Genomic DNA, 16243 nt, shown 5'->3' with positions numbered 1-16243 from the left:
AAGCAGGCTCTCCATTCACTGGCAACAAGAGAGATCCATGTATATTTTATGAGCATAAAACAGAGTTTGAAGGTGCATACATCAAACAGTGAGATGTGATTATCTGTGAAGACAGAGGTGGGCTTGGAAATGGGGTGGGAGAGAGAGGGTGGGGCACTATTTCTTATATTTTATACTTGAGCATATATATATGTGCACACATATAAACACATACACATATACATATGTGTATATATAGTCACACCATAAAATCACATGATATATATATATATATATATATTTCTCCTTTTTGGAAAAAATAACATTACAGATAAATGTAAAGTTCACCTTTCACATTCAACTTGAGTGCCAGTCCACCCCCTCCCTTTTCACCATTAACACTATTGTAGGATGGGAGAATGCGTTAGTCTGTCGGGGCTGCTAAGACAAAATACCGCAGATGCTACCGTGGTAGCTTAAACACAGTGATTTCTTGAAGTTCTGGGGGCTGGAAGTCTGAGACCGAGCCTGAGACAGCAGCAGCTCCAGCATCTGGTGAGGGCCCTCTTGGAATGGCCACCTGCTGGTGATACCCTCAGGTGACAGAAAAGAGAGGGGAAGCAGGTCATCTCCCACCTCCTCCCGATGGTCACTCATCCCGTCATGGGGGCTCCACCCTTGTGACCTCATCACCTCCCAAAGTCCTCATCTCCGAATAGCATAACTTTGGGGATTAGGCTTCGACATACGAATTTTGGTGGGGGACAAACATTCAGTCCGTTGCAGAGAATTCTTCTAACGTATTTTATACACTTAAATACACATATATTCATAAATATATATTTTACATTTTAAAATTTATATACATACTTTCACAAGGCACTTAACATTCTGCACTTTGTTCGGTGGGGGTGGGGCAGGATCTGGCTCTGATCAGGCTGTCAGGCTGGGGTGCAGTGGTGTGGTCATGGCTCACTGCAGCCTCGACTTCCTGGGCGCAAGTGGTCCTCCTGCCTCACTGGGACTTCAGGCATGTGCCACCATGCCCAGCTAAGTTTTAAATGTTATGTAGAGATGAGATCTCTAGCTCCCAGGCTCAAGCAATCCTCCTGCCTCGGCCTCCCAAATGACTGGGATTACAGGTGTGAACCACCGTGCCCGGCCCTAAACTTGCTTTTCTCACTGCGTGTTTGTGAATTCCATCCGTGCTGATGCGTGTACACCTAGGCCACCCTCTTAGCTGCTGAACAATAACTGCCCATGTCATCGTGGCCCAATTTATGGCCCCCTTTCCCTGTTGATACACATTTAAGTTGATGACATTTTGCAGGTATTGAAAACATCCTCATACAAGTGTGTGTGCACATGTGTGGGTTTATACCTGGGACTGGTGCTTGGTTTTTCTCTTTTGTTAAGAACACATCTGTCATCACATGGCATGGGCCACTTTTACAACAGTACATTTTCCTGCCACCGGTTCAGTAGCGTGTGTCTCCAACTTCCCTCACACCTTCAGTGTCAGTCCAAACACAACAGCAGCAGTAGCAGCAACACACCCGAAACAATCAACCTACCACCAAAACTAAACACCAGCAAGTTTGGGGCCTTGGAGGTCTGGGGTTTAAGTGGGAGGTGTACCTTCTTTTCTCCTGGGTTCAGAGCAGAATTTTGCACTTCCTGATGAGTAATGGAAAGGCTGCAGTGTGCGCTATTTTTTTTTTTTTCTGAGACTGAGTCTCACTCCCTTGCCCAGGCTGGAGTGCCTTGACGCGATCTCAGCTCACTGCAACCTCCACCTCCCTGGGTTCAAGCGATTCTCCTGCCTCAGCCTCCCGAGTAGCTGAGATTACAGGCATGTGCCACCACGCCCACCTATTTTTTTTTCTTTTATTTAGTAGAGATAGAGTTTCACCGTGTTGGCCAGGCTGATCTCGAACTCCCGGCCTCGTGATCCGCCTGCCTCGGCCTCCCAAAGTGCTGGAATTACAGGCACGCGCCACCGTGCCTGGCCAGGGTGTGCTATCTTTAAGATGTGATTTGATTGGCCGGGTGAAAGACGATGAAACCCCATCTCTACTAAAATACAAATATTAGCCGGGCACTTGCAGTCCCGCTGCCTGGGAGGCGAGGCAGGGGAATTGCTTGAACCCAGGAAGCGGACATACCACGTGCTAGGCACACTTAAGGCTGACAATAGCCGGAAGAGGTAGATAGCACGATGGCTATTTGCCTTTGACAGAGGAGGAGCACTGAGGCACAGGAGGGTGGGTACCGTTGGCCATGGGTCCCCTGCCTGGGAGGCTGGGCGGGTTGGCACACCAGGGAGTCTGGCAGGATCCCTGGTTAGTGTCTTATGCAGCAGCTCCCATCAGAGCATTCCTCCACCCTGGGCCCTGCTACCTCTAGTCCCTTCCTCTGCTCCTGCCTAGGGAGCTTCCCTAAACAGTAACGTAAGATCCTCTTTGCACAACTTGATGGAAACAGGGAAAGTATCCCCACGCTGGGCCACCCACCAAGCACAACAATTTCTGAGCATCCACACTATTCCAGGGTCTTTCATGTCGGCTGTGTCGACTTCAGGACACTCCTGCAAGGATGCGTTTATTCTCCTCGTTCTGGAAGATGAAGAAGTGCCCTCAGCTGTCTAAGGAGACTTTGTGGGGCGTCAGAGACCATGCATTCCTCAGGGGTTGCAGAGTGTGCTGTGTGGGTTCACTGGACCCTGAGTGTCCAGCCTGCTCTTCCTATGACTTTGGATGAATTCCTTATTGAGTAGTCTACCTGGCCTGCTTGGACATCTGACCAGCCTCTCTCACTCTAATACCCGTGTAGGTGGCTGCTGGCCCACAGAGTGCCTGGTGATGTGGTTGTTCCTGCTGCTATCAGTGGTCATTTCTGTGTGCCGAGGCCCACAAAGAAGTAACGTTTCTTTTTCTGAAGATGATAAAAGTGGAGGCATCCCTCAATCTGGAAGGGGCTAGCTGGGCATGAAGGTGGTGGCAGAGGCTCCCCTAGACCCATTTGCACCGTTCCTCTGGCCCTGTGGGACAGAAGTGAACTTATTGGAAGCCAGGAGATCACATGAATGTTAATGATTACCTTGTTGTGTGTCTTTGCCCTAGAGTGACAGCCCGTGTTTTAAAGAGCATGAATATACTGAGTTTGGGAAATGGATGGATGGCTGGGAGACCAGGAGGAAAAGGATTCCAGGTAATAACAATGGCTAGCTCATTGCAGTGCATCTGACACTGCAAAATTAAAAACGGGGGCTGTTGCAAAGCCAGGGTCCGCTTTGGGTCAGCTTTAACATGGGGCCCTGGAATGCTCTGTAATCTTGGATGTCCTTATCTGAACAGCAGGCTCTAAGTCAGGAAGGGGCGGCTTCAGCCTGGATCCCTGACATCCCACCAGGCACAAAGGGTGAGAAGCACTTTGTTGGGAAAATGAAAACCCTGGTGGGGTCTGCGGATGGAAAAAAGAGTGGTTCTCACTGAGCAATGTGGCAGACGTTAGGCAGCGTGCATCTTCCGGGTCCTTACTACAGTCTTCTGGAGTAGGTGTCCTTATCTCCGTTTTACTGCCGTGGAAACAGATTCCTGGACTCAGCCCAGGGCACACTGCTAGCAAGATAAGCTGCGGACCGGGCCAGGGTCTGTTCTCAACACTGTACCCACTGTCTTTTACGATTTTATGCAATTTTTGTTCATTGCTACTACTTAGTCTCAATCAAAATATACCTCTTAAAGTTGAAGAAAAGCAAACAAATCCAGGCATTAGGTTGATAATTGGAGTTTTACTTGCTACTCTCTCAAGTATTACAGAAATATTGGATATTTCTAGCTTTCTATCTTTCTACAGTACTTGAGGCAGTATTAGTTGCTAACAGATCTGGACATTTTAAGGTGGGTTTATATCTGGCAGCAAATAACCAAGACCTCCATAGTGGCAGACTTGACGTCAAGACTCTGAAGGCTTTGGTAGACTCAGGCAGGTGTCTGACCAGTGGTGGGGCTGGAGGCTGAAGGGTGCTATGGCAATTCCTGAGCTTGAGATGACAATGAACACAGTGTCTGCAGGAGAACCAGCTCTGCTTACAACCTGCTGAGCTTGGCGAGGTGCTTTCTACATCACACTGCCCAGTCTAAGCTCTATGGAAGCTAATGGCACCCCTAATTTACAGTTGAGAAAATGAGACTCTCTACTGTAAGAGGTAAGTAATTTGCCAAGGACAGTCATAGGAAATGATCCATTTGGAACCAGAGTCAGGTCTTCCTGGATCCCAGCCTATGGATTTTCTGGTCTGGCTAGAACTGACGATTTCTGTTGGGAAATGGTGGTCACATGCGGCCAGGTTATGAGAGATCCTGCAGTCATATTAGCTAAGAACCGCCCCAAACAGGTTTTCCTGTGATGGGCGGAAGTGGCCCCCGCTGTGGGTCAGGTGCATGTGGGGTGCGCTGCCTTGCATGCAGCATCTGCTGCGTCGGCCCTAACGAGGTTGCTCTTGTCCTCTGTGCTGCTCAGGTCACGACTGGTGCGTCCTCAGGTTGGGGATCCAAGGAGTCATCCGGGGCATCGACGTGGACGTTTCTTATTTCACGGGAGATTACGCTCCTCGAGTGTCAATTCAAGCAGCAAACTTGGAAGAAGGTGCCTTAGGAACCACTGTCCCCAAAATGAGAATTATGAGGTCACATGGCTCCTCTGGCCGGTCACACCCCCACAATTGCTCACTTTCCGTATGACCCAGACAGCTTCTGGAACTTGACTAAGGCTACTTTACTGTAACGGAGCTGTAGGATTAGGACTCCTAATAGAGCGCTCTGTGGTTTTTGATTTGTGGCTTAACAGTGTTAACATCCAGATGTAGATTTTGTCATTCCCACCATCCTTCAGCTTCACGCAGAGGCAGGCCATCATCCCTGGAATGCGGGTGAGCAGGTTGCTGGGTGGGCGGGAGGGAGCGGGTTGTGCCTCAGATGACCCAGGTGATGTGGAGCCAGGTCTGGGACAGCTGTGGGGTGAGCAGCACCAGCCGCGCTTTGGGCTGTCCCGGTGTGTGTGATGGGGCAGCTGCTATGGCATTTTTGGCAAGGGTTTCTATCTGCATCTTGGAATGCTGGGCCTATGAATCCCGCAGGCTCTGTAAATGAGACATATTCTGTGAAAGGGCCATATACATAGAGCAGACCCCAGGTGCTGAAGAAACCAAGAAACCAAAGAAAGAGGCCGACAAATCCAATTTGTTAGTAACGAGTGTTTTATTGGGGGAACTTACGAACAGAAGCGTGGCCTCGGGCAGCAGCAAGATGGTAAATCTCTGCACTGTTACTCCCGAGACCCAGGGCTCACATGCTGTAGTGAAAGGGTCTGTGTGCTCCAGTGGGATAACTGAAGGCAGCCTCCGGAACAGGGAAGAGGGCTGTGTGCGTCACAGCCTCTAATTTGTGCGATAACATCAAGGTTGACATGTTCTGGACTAAGGACAGTAAATCAAGTTGGAATCAGGACGTGTTCACAGGATTGAGGCTAATCAGACATCAACATGGCAGATTCGCATCCAAGATGGAGCCACTTTGTCTCCACAGACCTGTATTTTTATTCCTTTGATATAATCTGATGTTGACTTTAGCATTAATTTTTAAAAAATATGTACAATTATGTGTGTGTTTATACATGTACTTAGGGAAGATAAGTCAGTGTGGGTTGGCAAGTTTACAGTGAACGTGCTGTGTGCACAGTACTGCCTGAGACTCTGTGGACATGAACGGGCCCTGCTCCCCGAAGATGGCTGGGGCACCTGAACAGGAAATGATGCTATGAGAGATGCTGCTTTAAAAGCGGAAATGACCAATGACAAGCGAGTAAGATTGTTTTGGCAAGTTCCTCAATTGCCTGTGAGTGCTTCTATTTCTGAATTGCCCCAGAATCAATCCTAAGGATGCCACTGGGAGAGGTGGCGTTCCTGGAATGGACCTTGTCACAGTCCAACTTTGAAAACTCTAGTGATGTGATAAACTTGTTGAAGTTTGAGCTAACTTGGAGATGACATTAACTATTTGACAAGCAAATGCGGTATCAAACATCTTGTACTATTTTTTGATGTGACTGTTAATATATTAAATATTGAGGAACTTCAACAAGTGTGTCCATTACTTTGATCATTTGATACTTTGAAATATCTTTAGTGTTATTTGCAAAGTGAGAATTATCATACAAACCACTGAGAGAGTAGATTCCCTTTGATTTTGAACCCTAATCTTAATCCCGAATGGTCATTCCAACTACAGATAAACTACCAGAAATCCCAGAAAGAGGAGTCAGGACAGGAGCCGCAGCCACTCCCGAGGAGTTTGAAGCCATTGCTGAGGTACATCTCCCTCAGATGAATTGGGTCTTGTCACCAATTATTAGGACAGTAGGGAAACTGCTCTGCACACCTGGCTGTGCAAGGCGATTCTTTGGGACACCCAACCCTGGTGCTCCCAACATCATTTGCTGACCCACTGTGGCCTTGCAAACGTCTCAGTTTGTTCATTCAGCCTGGGAAGGGTGAGCATCGTGGCCCATGAGGGACATGGAGCCCTGCTTCTCAAAGGGTTCCACCAGCACCCACCTGCAAATGGCTGCTGGCCCCGATGAGCACACGTGTGGAAACTGACAGTAAGCCTTTAAACACTTTTTATACCAACTTGATGAAGTAACTTGTGTGTGGAGAATTTAATAAAAGAAACAGTTGGGGAAAACAAAACAAAACAAAAAAAAAACCAGGGCTTGTGTTTTGGTACATTCTTTTTTTTTTTTTTCTTTTACATTTATTTAGTAATTAGTTTGTATTGTTTTTTACAGAAACGTTGATCCATAACAGACAGGAAAGTAAATAGCAGCAACAGTAAATAGCGCCGTTAGTTTGAGAAGTGCTAACCTAGAGAAAATGGTTGCAAGGTTCAGGCCAACAGATTTCCCCGGATATCATGGTGCATGGCAATAACCTTGGTTTTTATTTGAATGTTCATGTCACCACGCCTCTGCGTGAAGACATTTGGAGGGGTCTGAGATCTTGTCCTTCATTTGCAAGCCTCTGCCACCATCACCCACTGGCTATTTTGATCAGTATGAAAACAAAACAGGCCTTTTTTCTGTTTTTTATTAAACATGGAGCTTGATATGTACTGTTTGTATTAAAGTGTTTCATTAGGTATCCATCATTAATTTTTATTCCAAAGTATCTCCATGCCTTAAGTCCCACAGAGGCAATAGGATGACAGAATGTATTGTTTTCAAGAGCAATTGCTGACATTTCTGTATTTATTGCTAGCTAAAATCTGATGACTGGAGTTACTTGGTTCCCATGACAGAGCTTAAGCCAGGAAACCCTGCTTCCGGCCACAACTATTTTCTTGTCAATTCCCAGCAGAGATGGACTCATATCAGACTCAACATTTTCCCAGGTAATCATGACATGAACTTATCTCCAGTTCCATGGCTTCTTTACTTTATGTTGATATGTTTATAAAATATAAAATGACTTGGTAATTGATCTCGCTAGCATTTCAGGATTGTAATTTCCCCTTTTTATGCTCCAGAAAATTCTTGTTTTAATCCACAAATCAATAGGTAGTTATTGAAAAATTATCAAGTAAATTAGGATGTGGTAGAACTAAGTTATATTAGGTTAGATAGATCCTAACTAGATTTCACAAGTATGTTATATTAGCAGCTGAAGTGGTATGTACAAATGACTCATTTTATTTTTTAATAGCTTTACTGTGATATAATTAACATGCAATTCACCCATTTGAAGTGTACAATCAGTGCTGTATAGCATATGCACAGACACGTGCAATCATCACCATACCTTTAGAACATTTTTATCTCCTCAAAAAGAAACCCCATATCCTTTAGCTATCATCCCTCATCTTCCCTGTCCCGAAGCAACCACTAATTTACTTTCTGTCTTGATAATTTTTACTATTTTGGACATTTCATATAAATAGGAGGAATTATATAATACTGGTCTTTTGTGTCTGACTTCTTCCACTTAGTATAATGTTTTCAAGATTCATCCATGTTGTAAAATGTATTAACACTTCATTTCTTTTTGTGTAAGCCTAATATTCCATTGTATGGATAGTCAGGTTGAGCATCTCAAATCTGAAAGCCCAAAATTTGAAATGTTCCAAAATCCAAAACTTTTTGAGTGCCGACATGATGCTCAAAGGAAATGCTCACTAGAGTATTTCAGATTTTGGATTTGGAACACTCTACCAGTAAGTATAATGCAAATATTTAAAAAAACTGAAATCCAAACACTTCTGGTCTCAAGCATTTCAGATAAGGGATACTCAACCACTACCACATTTTGTTTACCCATTCATTAGTTGACAGACACTTTTTTCCATCTCCTGGCTATTTTGAACAATGTTGCTGTAAACATTTGTGTACAAGATTTTGTGTGGACATATGCTTTCTTTTGTTGAGTGTATGCCTAAGATTGGACTTTCTGGGTCATATGATAACTCTGTATTTAACTGTTTGAAGAATTACTGGGCTCTTCTGAAAGTGCTGCGTATTTTACATTCTTTTTTTTTTGAGACGGAGTCTTGCTCTGTCGCCCAGGCTGGAGTGCGGTGGCGCGATCTCGGCTCACTGCAAGCTCCGCCTCCCTGGTTCACACCATTCTCCTGCCTCAGCCTCCCGAGTAGCTGGGACTACAGATGCCCACCACCACGCCCGGCTAATTTTTCGCATTTTTAGTAGAGACGGGGTTTTACCATGTTAGCCAGGATGGTCTCGATCTCCTGACCTCGTGATCCGCCCGCCTTGGCCTCCCAAAGTGCTGGGATTACAGACCTGAGCCACCGCGCCCGGCCGTATTTTACATTCTTACCAGCCACGTAAAGGAGTGCTGATTTCTCCCTATCTTTCCCAACACTCTCTTTTGTTTTATAGTCATCCTAGCGGATGTGAGGTGGTGTCTCACTGTGGTTTTGATTTGCATTTCCCTGATGACTAATGAGGATGAGCATCTTTTCATATGCTTCCTGGCCATTCATATATTTTATTTGGAAACATTTCTCTTCAGATCTCTATTCACTTGTCTTAAACAAATTTTAACAGGTTTTTGGGGGGAACAGTTGGTGTTTGGTTACATGGGTAAGTTCTTGGTGGTGATTTCTGAGATTTTGATGCACCCATCACCAGAGCAGTGTACACTGTAACCAATGTGTAGTATTTTATCCCTCACCCCCCACCGTTCCCCACATTGTATCATTCTTATGTCTTTGCGTCCTAATAGCTTAGCTCCCACTTGTAACTGAGAACATATGATGTTTGGTTTTCCGTTCCTGAACTACTTCATTTAGAATAATGGTCTCCAACTCCATCCAGGTTGCTGTGAATGCCATTATTTCATTTCTTTTTATGGCTGCGTAGTATTCCATGGCATATGTATATATACCACGTTTTCTTTTTAAGAATATTTTCAATTATAGGTACATAGTAGGTATATATATATATATATTTATGGGGTACATAATACATAAAACATAAACGTTGTAATACAGGCATGCAATGCATAATATTCACATCATGGAGAATGGGGTATCCATCCCCAATCCATTGTGTATATATACCACTTTTAAAATCTATTCCTCCATTAATGGGCACTTAGTTTGAGTTCATATTTTGACTGTGACATTGTAAACAGTGTCACAGTAAACTTGGAAGTGCAGATATCTCTTCAATATATTGATTTACTTTCTTTTGGATATATACACAGTAGTGAGATTGCTGGATGAATCTATGGTTGTTCTATTTTTAGTTTTTTTGAGGAGTTTTCATAGTTTTCCATAGTGAGTGTACTAATTTACATTCTCGCCAATAATGTACATGGGCTTCACTTTCTCCACATCCTCGCTAGCATCCACTATTCCCCCTGTCTTTTAAAATAAAAGCTGTATTACTCTGCCCTCACATTGCTATAAAGACACTACCTGAGACTGGGTAACTTACAAACAAAAGAGGTTTAATTGACTCACAGTTCTACATGACTGGGGAGGCCTCAGGAAACTTACAATCATGGCAGAAAGAGAAGGGGAACAAGGCATGTCTTACACGGCAGCAGGATTGAGAGAGAGAGAGAGAAAGGGGGAAGTGCCACTTTTAAACATCAGATCTCATGAGAACTTCCTATCACAAGAACAGCATGGGGAAAACACCCATCATCCAATCACCTCTCACCAGGTCCCTCCCTTGACATGTGGGGGTTACAGTTAGGGATGAGGTTTGAGTGGGGATACAGAGCCAGACCATATCAAAAGCCATTTCAACTGAGGTGGGATAACATTTCATTATGGTTTTGAGTTGCATTTTTCTGATGATTGGAGATGTTGAACATTTAAAACATGTACCTGTTGTCCATTTGTATATCTTCTTTTGAGAAATATCTATTCAGATCTTTTGCCTATTTATAAATTTTTTTTTTTGCTACTGAGTTGTTAGCTATTGAGTTGTCCTTATATATTCTTTCTATGAATCCCTTCTTATGTGGATAGTTTGCAAATATATTTTTTCCCATTCTATGGGTTGTCACTTCACTTTGTTATTTCCTTTGCTGTACAGCAGTCTTTTAGCTTGACATAATCCCATTTGTCTGTTTTTCCTGTTGTTGCCTTTGAGGTCTTACATACAGATATTTGCCAAGACCAGTGTCTAGAGCATTTTTCAAATGTTTTCTTCTAGAATTTCCTTTTACTTTTTTTTTTTTTTTTTTGAGACAGAGTCTCACTCTGTCACCCAGGCTGGAGTGCAGTGGTGCGATCTCAGCTCACTGGCAAGCTCCACCTCCTGGGTTCACCCGCCATTCTCCTGCCTCAGCCTCCCAAGTAGCTGGAACTACAGGTGCCCACCACCACACCTGGCTAATTTTTTGTATTTTTAGTAGAGACTGGGTTTCACCATGTTAGCCAGGATGGTCTCAATCTCCTGACCTCGTGATCTGCCCGCCTTGTCCTCCCAAAGTGCTGGGATTACAGGCGTGAGCCACTGCGCCCAGCCTCTTCTAGAATTTTCATAGTTTCAGGTCTTAGATTTAAGTTTTTAATCCATTTTGACTTTATTTTGCATATGGTGAGAGATAGGGGACTAGTTTCATTCTTCTGCATGCAGTTATCTAGTTTCCCCAGCACCATTTACTGAAGAGACTGTTCCCTACTGCATGTTCTTGATGCCTTTGCTGAAAATGAGTTGGCTGTAAATGTGTGGATTTAAATCTGGGTTCTCTATTGTATGTCTGTTTTTATGCCATTACTATGCTGATTTGGTTATATAGCTTCATAGTACATTTTGAAGTCAGTCAGTGTGATGCCTTCAGCTTTGTTCTTTTTGCTTTGGTTATTCAGGGTCTTTCATTTACATTTTACTTTTTTGAAAAATATTTCTGAGAAGAATGTCATTGGTATTTTAATAGGGATTGAATTGAATCTGTAAATTGCTTTGGATAGTATTGTCATTTTAACAATATTAATTCTTTCCATCTAGGAGCATGGAACATCTTTCCATTTTTTCTGTGTCCTCTTCCATTTATTTCATCAGTGTTTTATAGCTTTCCTTGTCTAGCTCTTTCACGTCTTAGGATAAATTGATTCCTCTGTATTTTATAGTTTTTGTAGCTATTGCATACGCAATTGCCTTCTTGTTTTATTTTGTAGATTGTTCACTGTTGGTGTGTATAAATGCTACTGATTTTTGTATGTTGAACTTGTATCCTGAAAATCTACTGAATTAGTTTATCAGTTGTAACAGTTTTTGGGTGGAGTCTTTAGGTTTTTCTAAGATCATGTTTTCTGTGAAGAAGGCTAACTTGACTTCTTTCTTTTCAATTTGGATGCCATTTATTTCTCTTGCATAATTGCTCCAGCCAGGACTTCCAATATTATGTTATTAAAAGTGGTGAAAGTGGGCCTCCTTGTCTTGTTCCAGATCTCAGAGAAAAGGCTTTTATTTTTTATCCATTCAGTATGATGTTACCTGTAGGTTTGTCATATGTGGCTTTCGTTATTTTGAGGTACTTTTTTTTCTATATCCAATTCATTGAGTTTTTAAATTTTTATCATGAAGTGATGTTGAATTTTATCAAATGCTTTCCAGCATTTATTGAAATGATCATATAGTTTTTGTTTTTGGTTCAGTTAGTGATGTATCATGTTTATTGATTAATGTATGTTGAGCCATCCTTGCCTTCCTTGAATGAATTCCACGTGATCTTGGTGAATGATCTGTTTATTGTGTTGTTAAATTCAGTTTGCTGGTATTTTGTTGAGGACTTTTGCATCTATGTCCATCAGTTATATTAACCTGTAGTTTTCTTTTTTTGTTGTTGTCTTTGTCTGGTTTTGGTATCAGGGTAATATTGGTCTTGTAGAATGAGTTTGGAAGTATTCCTTCTGCTTCAATTTTCTTGAAGAGTTTGAGTAAAATTGGTATTAGTTATTCCTTTGATGTTTGGTAGAATTCAGCAGTGAAGCCATCAGGTCCTGGAATTTTCTTTGATGGGAGACTTTTTAAATTTCAACTTTGATCTCATCATTCATCATTGGTTTATTAAGGTTTTCTATTTCTTCATGGTTCAATCTTGGTAGATTGTATGTGTCCAGAAATGTATCCATTTCTTCTAGGTTTTCCAATTTGTTGGTATGTAGTTGTTCATAATAGTCTCTAATTAATCTTTGTAATTCTGTGGTCACATATCCTTTTGGCTGAGTACAGTGAACTTTATTGATGGTACGTGACAGGGTGTGGCTCCCTAGGCCCCTCTCTCTTCAGGGGGCCTGGCATGGAAACTGTGTCGGGGGAGATTCTTAGTATGGTAGGAGAGTGAGTGTGGCAGGGACTCCCTAGCAGCTGAGAACCTCTCTAATCCTCTTGTGATCTTGCTGGGGCTGGTGGTCCAGAGGCTCTTACTCTTTGGAGGTCATGTGGACCATGAGGTCCACTACCCTGTTGCCAAATTCATTGTCATATCAGGAAATAAGCTTGACAAAGTGGTCATTGAGGGCAATGCCAGCCCCAGCATCAAAGGTGGAAGAGTGAATGTCTGTAAAAGTCAGAGGAGACAGCCTGGAACTCATGATAGCACAGGATGCCCTTGAGGGGACACTCCAATGCCTGCTTCACCACCTTTTTGATGGTATCATATTTGTCAGATTTCTCCAGATGGCAAGTCAGGTCCAAAAAGACAGAGAGGTGGGGATATGGAACACCATGCTAGTGAGCTTTCCATTCAGCTTGGGGATGACCTTTCCAACAGCTTTGGCAGTGCCAGTAGATGCAGAGATGCTGTTCTGTAGAGCCCTGTGGCCATCCTGCCAACGTTTCCAAGAAAGGGCACCCATGATCTTCTGGGCCTTCATGGGTCTTCTGGGTGGTAGTGATGGCATAGGCTGTGGTCATGAATCCCTCCATGGTGCCAAAGTTGTCATGGATGACCTTGGCCAGAAGAGCTGAGCAGTACGTGGTATATGAGGCACTACTAAGGATCTTGAGGTTGTTTTCATACTTCTCATGATTCACACCCCACATAAACATAAGGGACATCAGCAGAGGGTACAGAGATGTTGGCTTTTTGGCTTACCCCTCTAAGTGAGCCCCAGCCTTCTCCATGGTAATGGAGATTCTAGTGGACTCAACAACATAATTAGCACTGGTGTCATTTCACCTGATTTTGCGGGGGATCTTGCTCCTGGAAGTTAATGATGGGATTTCCATTGATGACAGGCTTCCATTCTGAGCCTTGATGATGTTATGGAACTTGCCATGGGTAGAAGCATACTGGAACATGTAGACCAGGTAGTTGAGGTCAATGAAGGCATCACTGATGATGACAATATCCACTCTGCCAGAGCTAAAAGCAGCCTTGGTGATCAGGTGCTCAATATGGCCAAATTTGTTTACTCTGGCCTTCATTTTCATCTTGTTACCTCAGGGACACAGCTGGCACTGCATAAGAAAATGCAGGTGTCTGTCAAATGGAAAAGAGAAGAGAGTCAGTCTCATTTTTTATGTACCCTTTTCTATTTCTGATTTTTTGGAGTCTTTTCTCTTTGTAATTAGTCTAGCTAAAGGTTCATCACTTTTGTTTCTTTTTAAAAAACCATTTTTTTTGTTTTGTTGATCCTCTGTATTATCTTTTTTATTTTTTATTTTTATTTTTTATTTTTGAGGCGGAGTCTCGCTCTGCCGCCCAGGCTGGAGTTCAGTGGCCGGATCTCAGCTCACTGCAAGCTCCGCCTCCTGGGTTTATGCCATTCTCCTGCCTCAGCCTCCCTAGTAGCTGGGACTACAGGTGCCCGCCACCTCGCCCGGCTAGTTTTTTTTGTATTTTTTTTAGTAGAGACGGGGTTTCACCATGTTAGCCAGGATGGTCTTGATCTCCTGACCTCGTGATCCGCCCGTCTCGGCCTCCCAAAGTGCTGGGATTACAGGCTTGAGCCACCGCGCCCGGCCGATCCTCTGTATTATCTTAATCACCATTTATTTATCCTCTGATCTTTATTTTTTTTCTTCTACTAATTTTGGGTTTGGTTTATACTTGCTTCTCTAGTTTACTGAGATGCATTGTTAGATTAATTTGAAGTCTTCCTACTTCTTTGGTATAGGTATTTATTGCTATAAACTTCCTTCTACTGCTTTTTTTGTATCCCATATATTTTTGTATGTTGTATTTCCATTTTCATTTGTTTCAAGCATTTAAAAAATTTCCTTCTTAATTACTGACCCATTTGTTGTTCAGGAGCATGTTGTTTAATTTACATGTGTTTATGTATTTCCCAGCGTTTCTCTTATTATTGATTTCTAGTTTCATTCCATTGTGGTCAGAAAATATACTTGATATGTCTTGTTTTTGTTTAGACTTTGTTTAGACTTGTTTTGTGGCCCAAGATATGGCCTATTCTAGAGAATGTTCCATGTGCTGATGAAAAGAATGTATATTCTGCAGCAGTTGGGTAAAATATTCTGTAATGTCAGGTCCATTAGATCTGGTGTGTAGTTCAACTTTACTATTTCTTTGTCGATTTCCTGTCTGGACGATTTGTCCATTACTGAAAGTGAGGTGTTGAAGTCACCTACTATTATTGTATTGCAGTCTATTTATCCCTGTAGATCTATTAATGTTTGCTTTATATAAGACTTGAAAGTTCTGGTGTTGGACACATAGATATTCATAATTGACCCATTTATCATTACACGGTGTCTTGACTTTTTTTTTTTTTTTTTAACAGTCTTTGATTTGTAGTCTATTTTATCTGATATAAGTGTAGCTACTCCTGCTCTTTTTTTGGTCTCTGGTTGCATGAGATGTCTTTTTCCATCCTTTCACTGTCAGCCTATTTGTGTCTTTATAGGTCAAGCGGGTTTCTTGTAGGCAGCATATAGTTGGGTCTTGTTTCTTAATCTGTTAAGCAACAGTATGCCTTTGATTTGGAGCCTTGAATCCATTTAAACTCAGTATTGTCATCAGTAAGTAAGAGCTTACTGTCATTTTGTTGCTTTTTTTCGGATCCCCTCCCCTCCCCTCCTCTTCCTTTCCTTTCTTTTCTTTCTGCCTTAGTTGTTAACTAATTTTCTCTGATAGTACATTTTAATTGACTTTTATTTTTAGCAAATCTATTATAGATTTTTGCATTGTGGTTATCATGAGGCTTATAAAAATATCTATAGATATAAGAAGTTATTTTAAAGAGATGCCAACTCATCTTAGATCACAAAGAAAAAACAGAAACAAAGAAAAACTAAAAATCTCTACATTTTTAACTTTATCTCTCCTCCCACATTTTGACTTTATGTTGTCTCAATTTGCATGTTTTTATATTGCCTATCTTTTAACACCTGTTAATGATATCAACAAAAATATTATTATTTTTGATAATTTGTCTTTTGGACTTCATGTCCAAAAGACATGAGTGAATTACATACTATAATTACAGTGTTGGGGTATTCTGAGTTCGTTAATGCACTTAATTTTACTAGTGAGTTTTATATATTTAAATATTTTCTTTTTGCACATTAGTGTTTTTTTCAAGCTGAAGAACTTTAGCATTTCATTTGATACTGGTGGTGGTGAATTCTCTCAGCTCTTGTTTATCCAGGAAATATTTTCTCTCTCTTTCATATTTGAAAGATAGCTTTTCTGGATACAATATTCTTGGATGGCAGTCTTTTTTTCTTTCAGCACTTTAAAATGTCATCCCACTTCTTCTTGGCC

General features: G+C 42.2%; 1 protein-coding gene across 3 annotated transcripts in view; it reads left to right on the top strand.

The window, feature by feature from the left end:
- Window positions 1-16243, top strand: part of ALLC (allantoicase) — a 46089-nt gene that overhangs the window by 18224 nt on the left and 11622 nt on the right. For 2 of the 3 annotated variants that reach the window (XM_033176649.1, XM_033176650.1), the window contains exons 4-7: window positions 3102-3189; window positions 4504-4629; window positions 6270-6349; window positions 7298-7430. In XM_033176649.1, the coding sequence (XP_033032540.1) occupies window positions 3102-3189; window positions 4504-4629; window positions 6270-6349; window positions 7298-7430 (427 nt within the window). Of the gene's footprint in view, window positions 1-2811; window positions 2899-3101; window positions 3190-4503; window positions 4630-6269; window positions 6350-7297; window positions 7431-16243 lie in introns of all 3 variants that reach the window. The other variant, XM_033176651.1, reaches the window with a different exon arrangement.

The sequence above is a fragment of the Trachypithecus francoisi genome, unplaced genomic scaffold (genome assembly GCF_009764315.1).
Source record: "Trachypithecus francoisi isolate TF-2019V2 unplaced genomic scaffold, Tfra_2.0 Lachesis_group17, whole genome shotgun sequence".
In the NCBI taxonomy this organism is placed as follows: domain Eukaryota; kingdom Metazoa; phylum Chordata; class Mammalia; order Primates; family Cercopithecidae; genus Trachypithecus; species Trachypithecus francoisi.
This window is presented reverse-complemented; position numbering and strand designations above follow the sequence as displayed.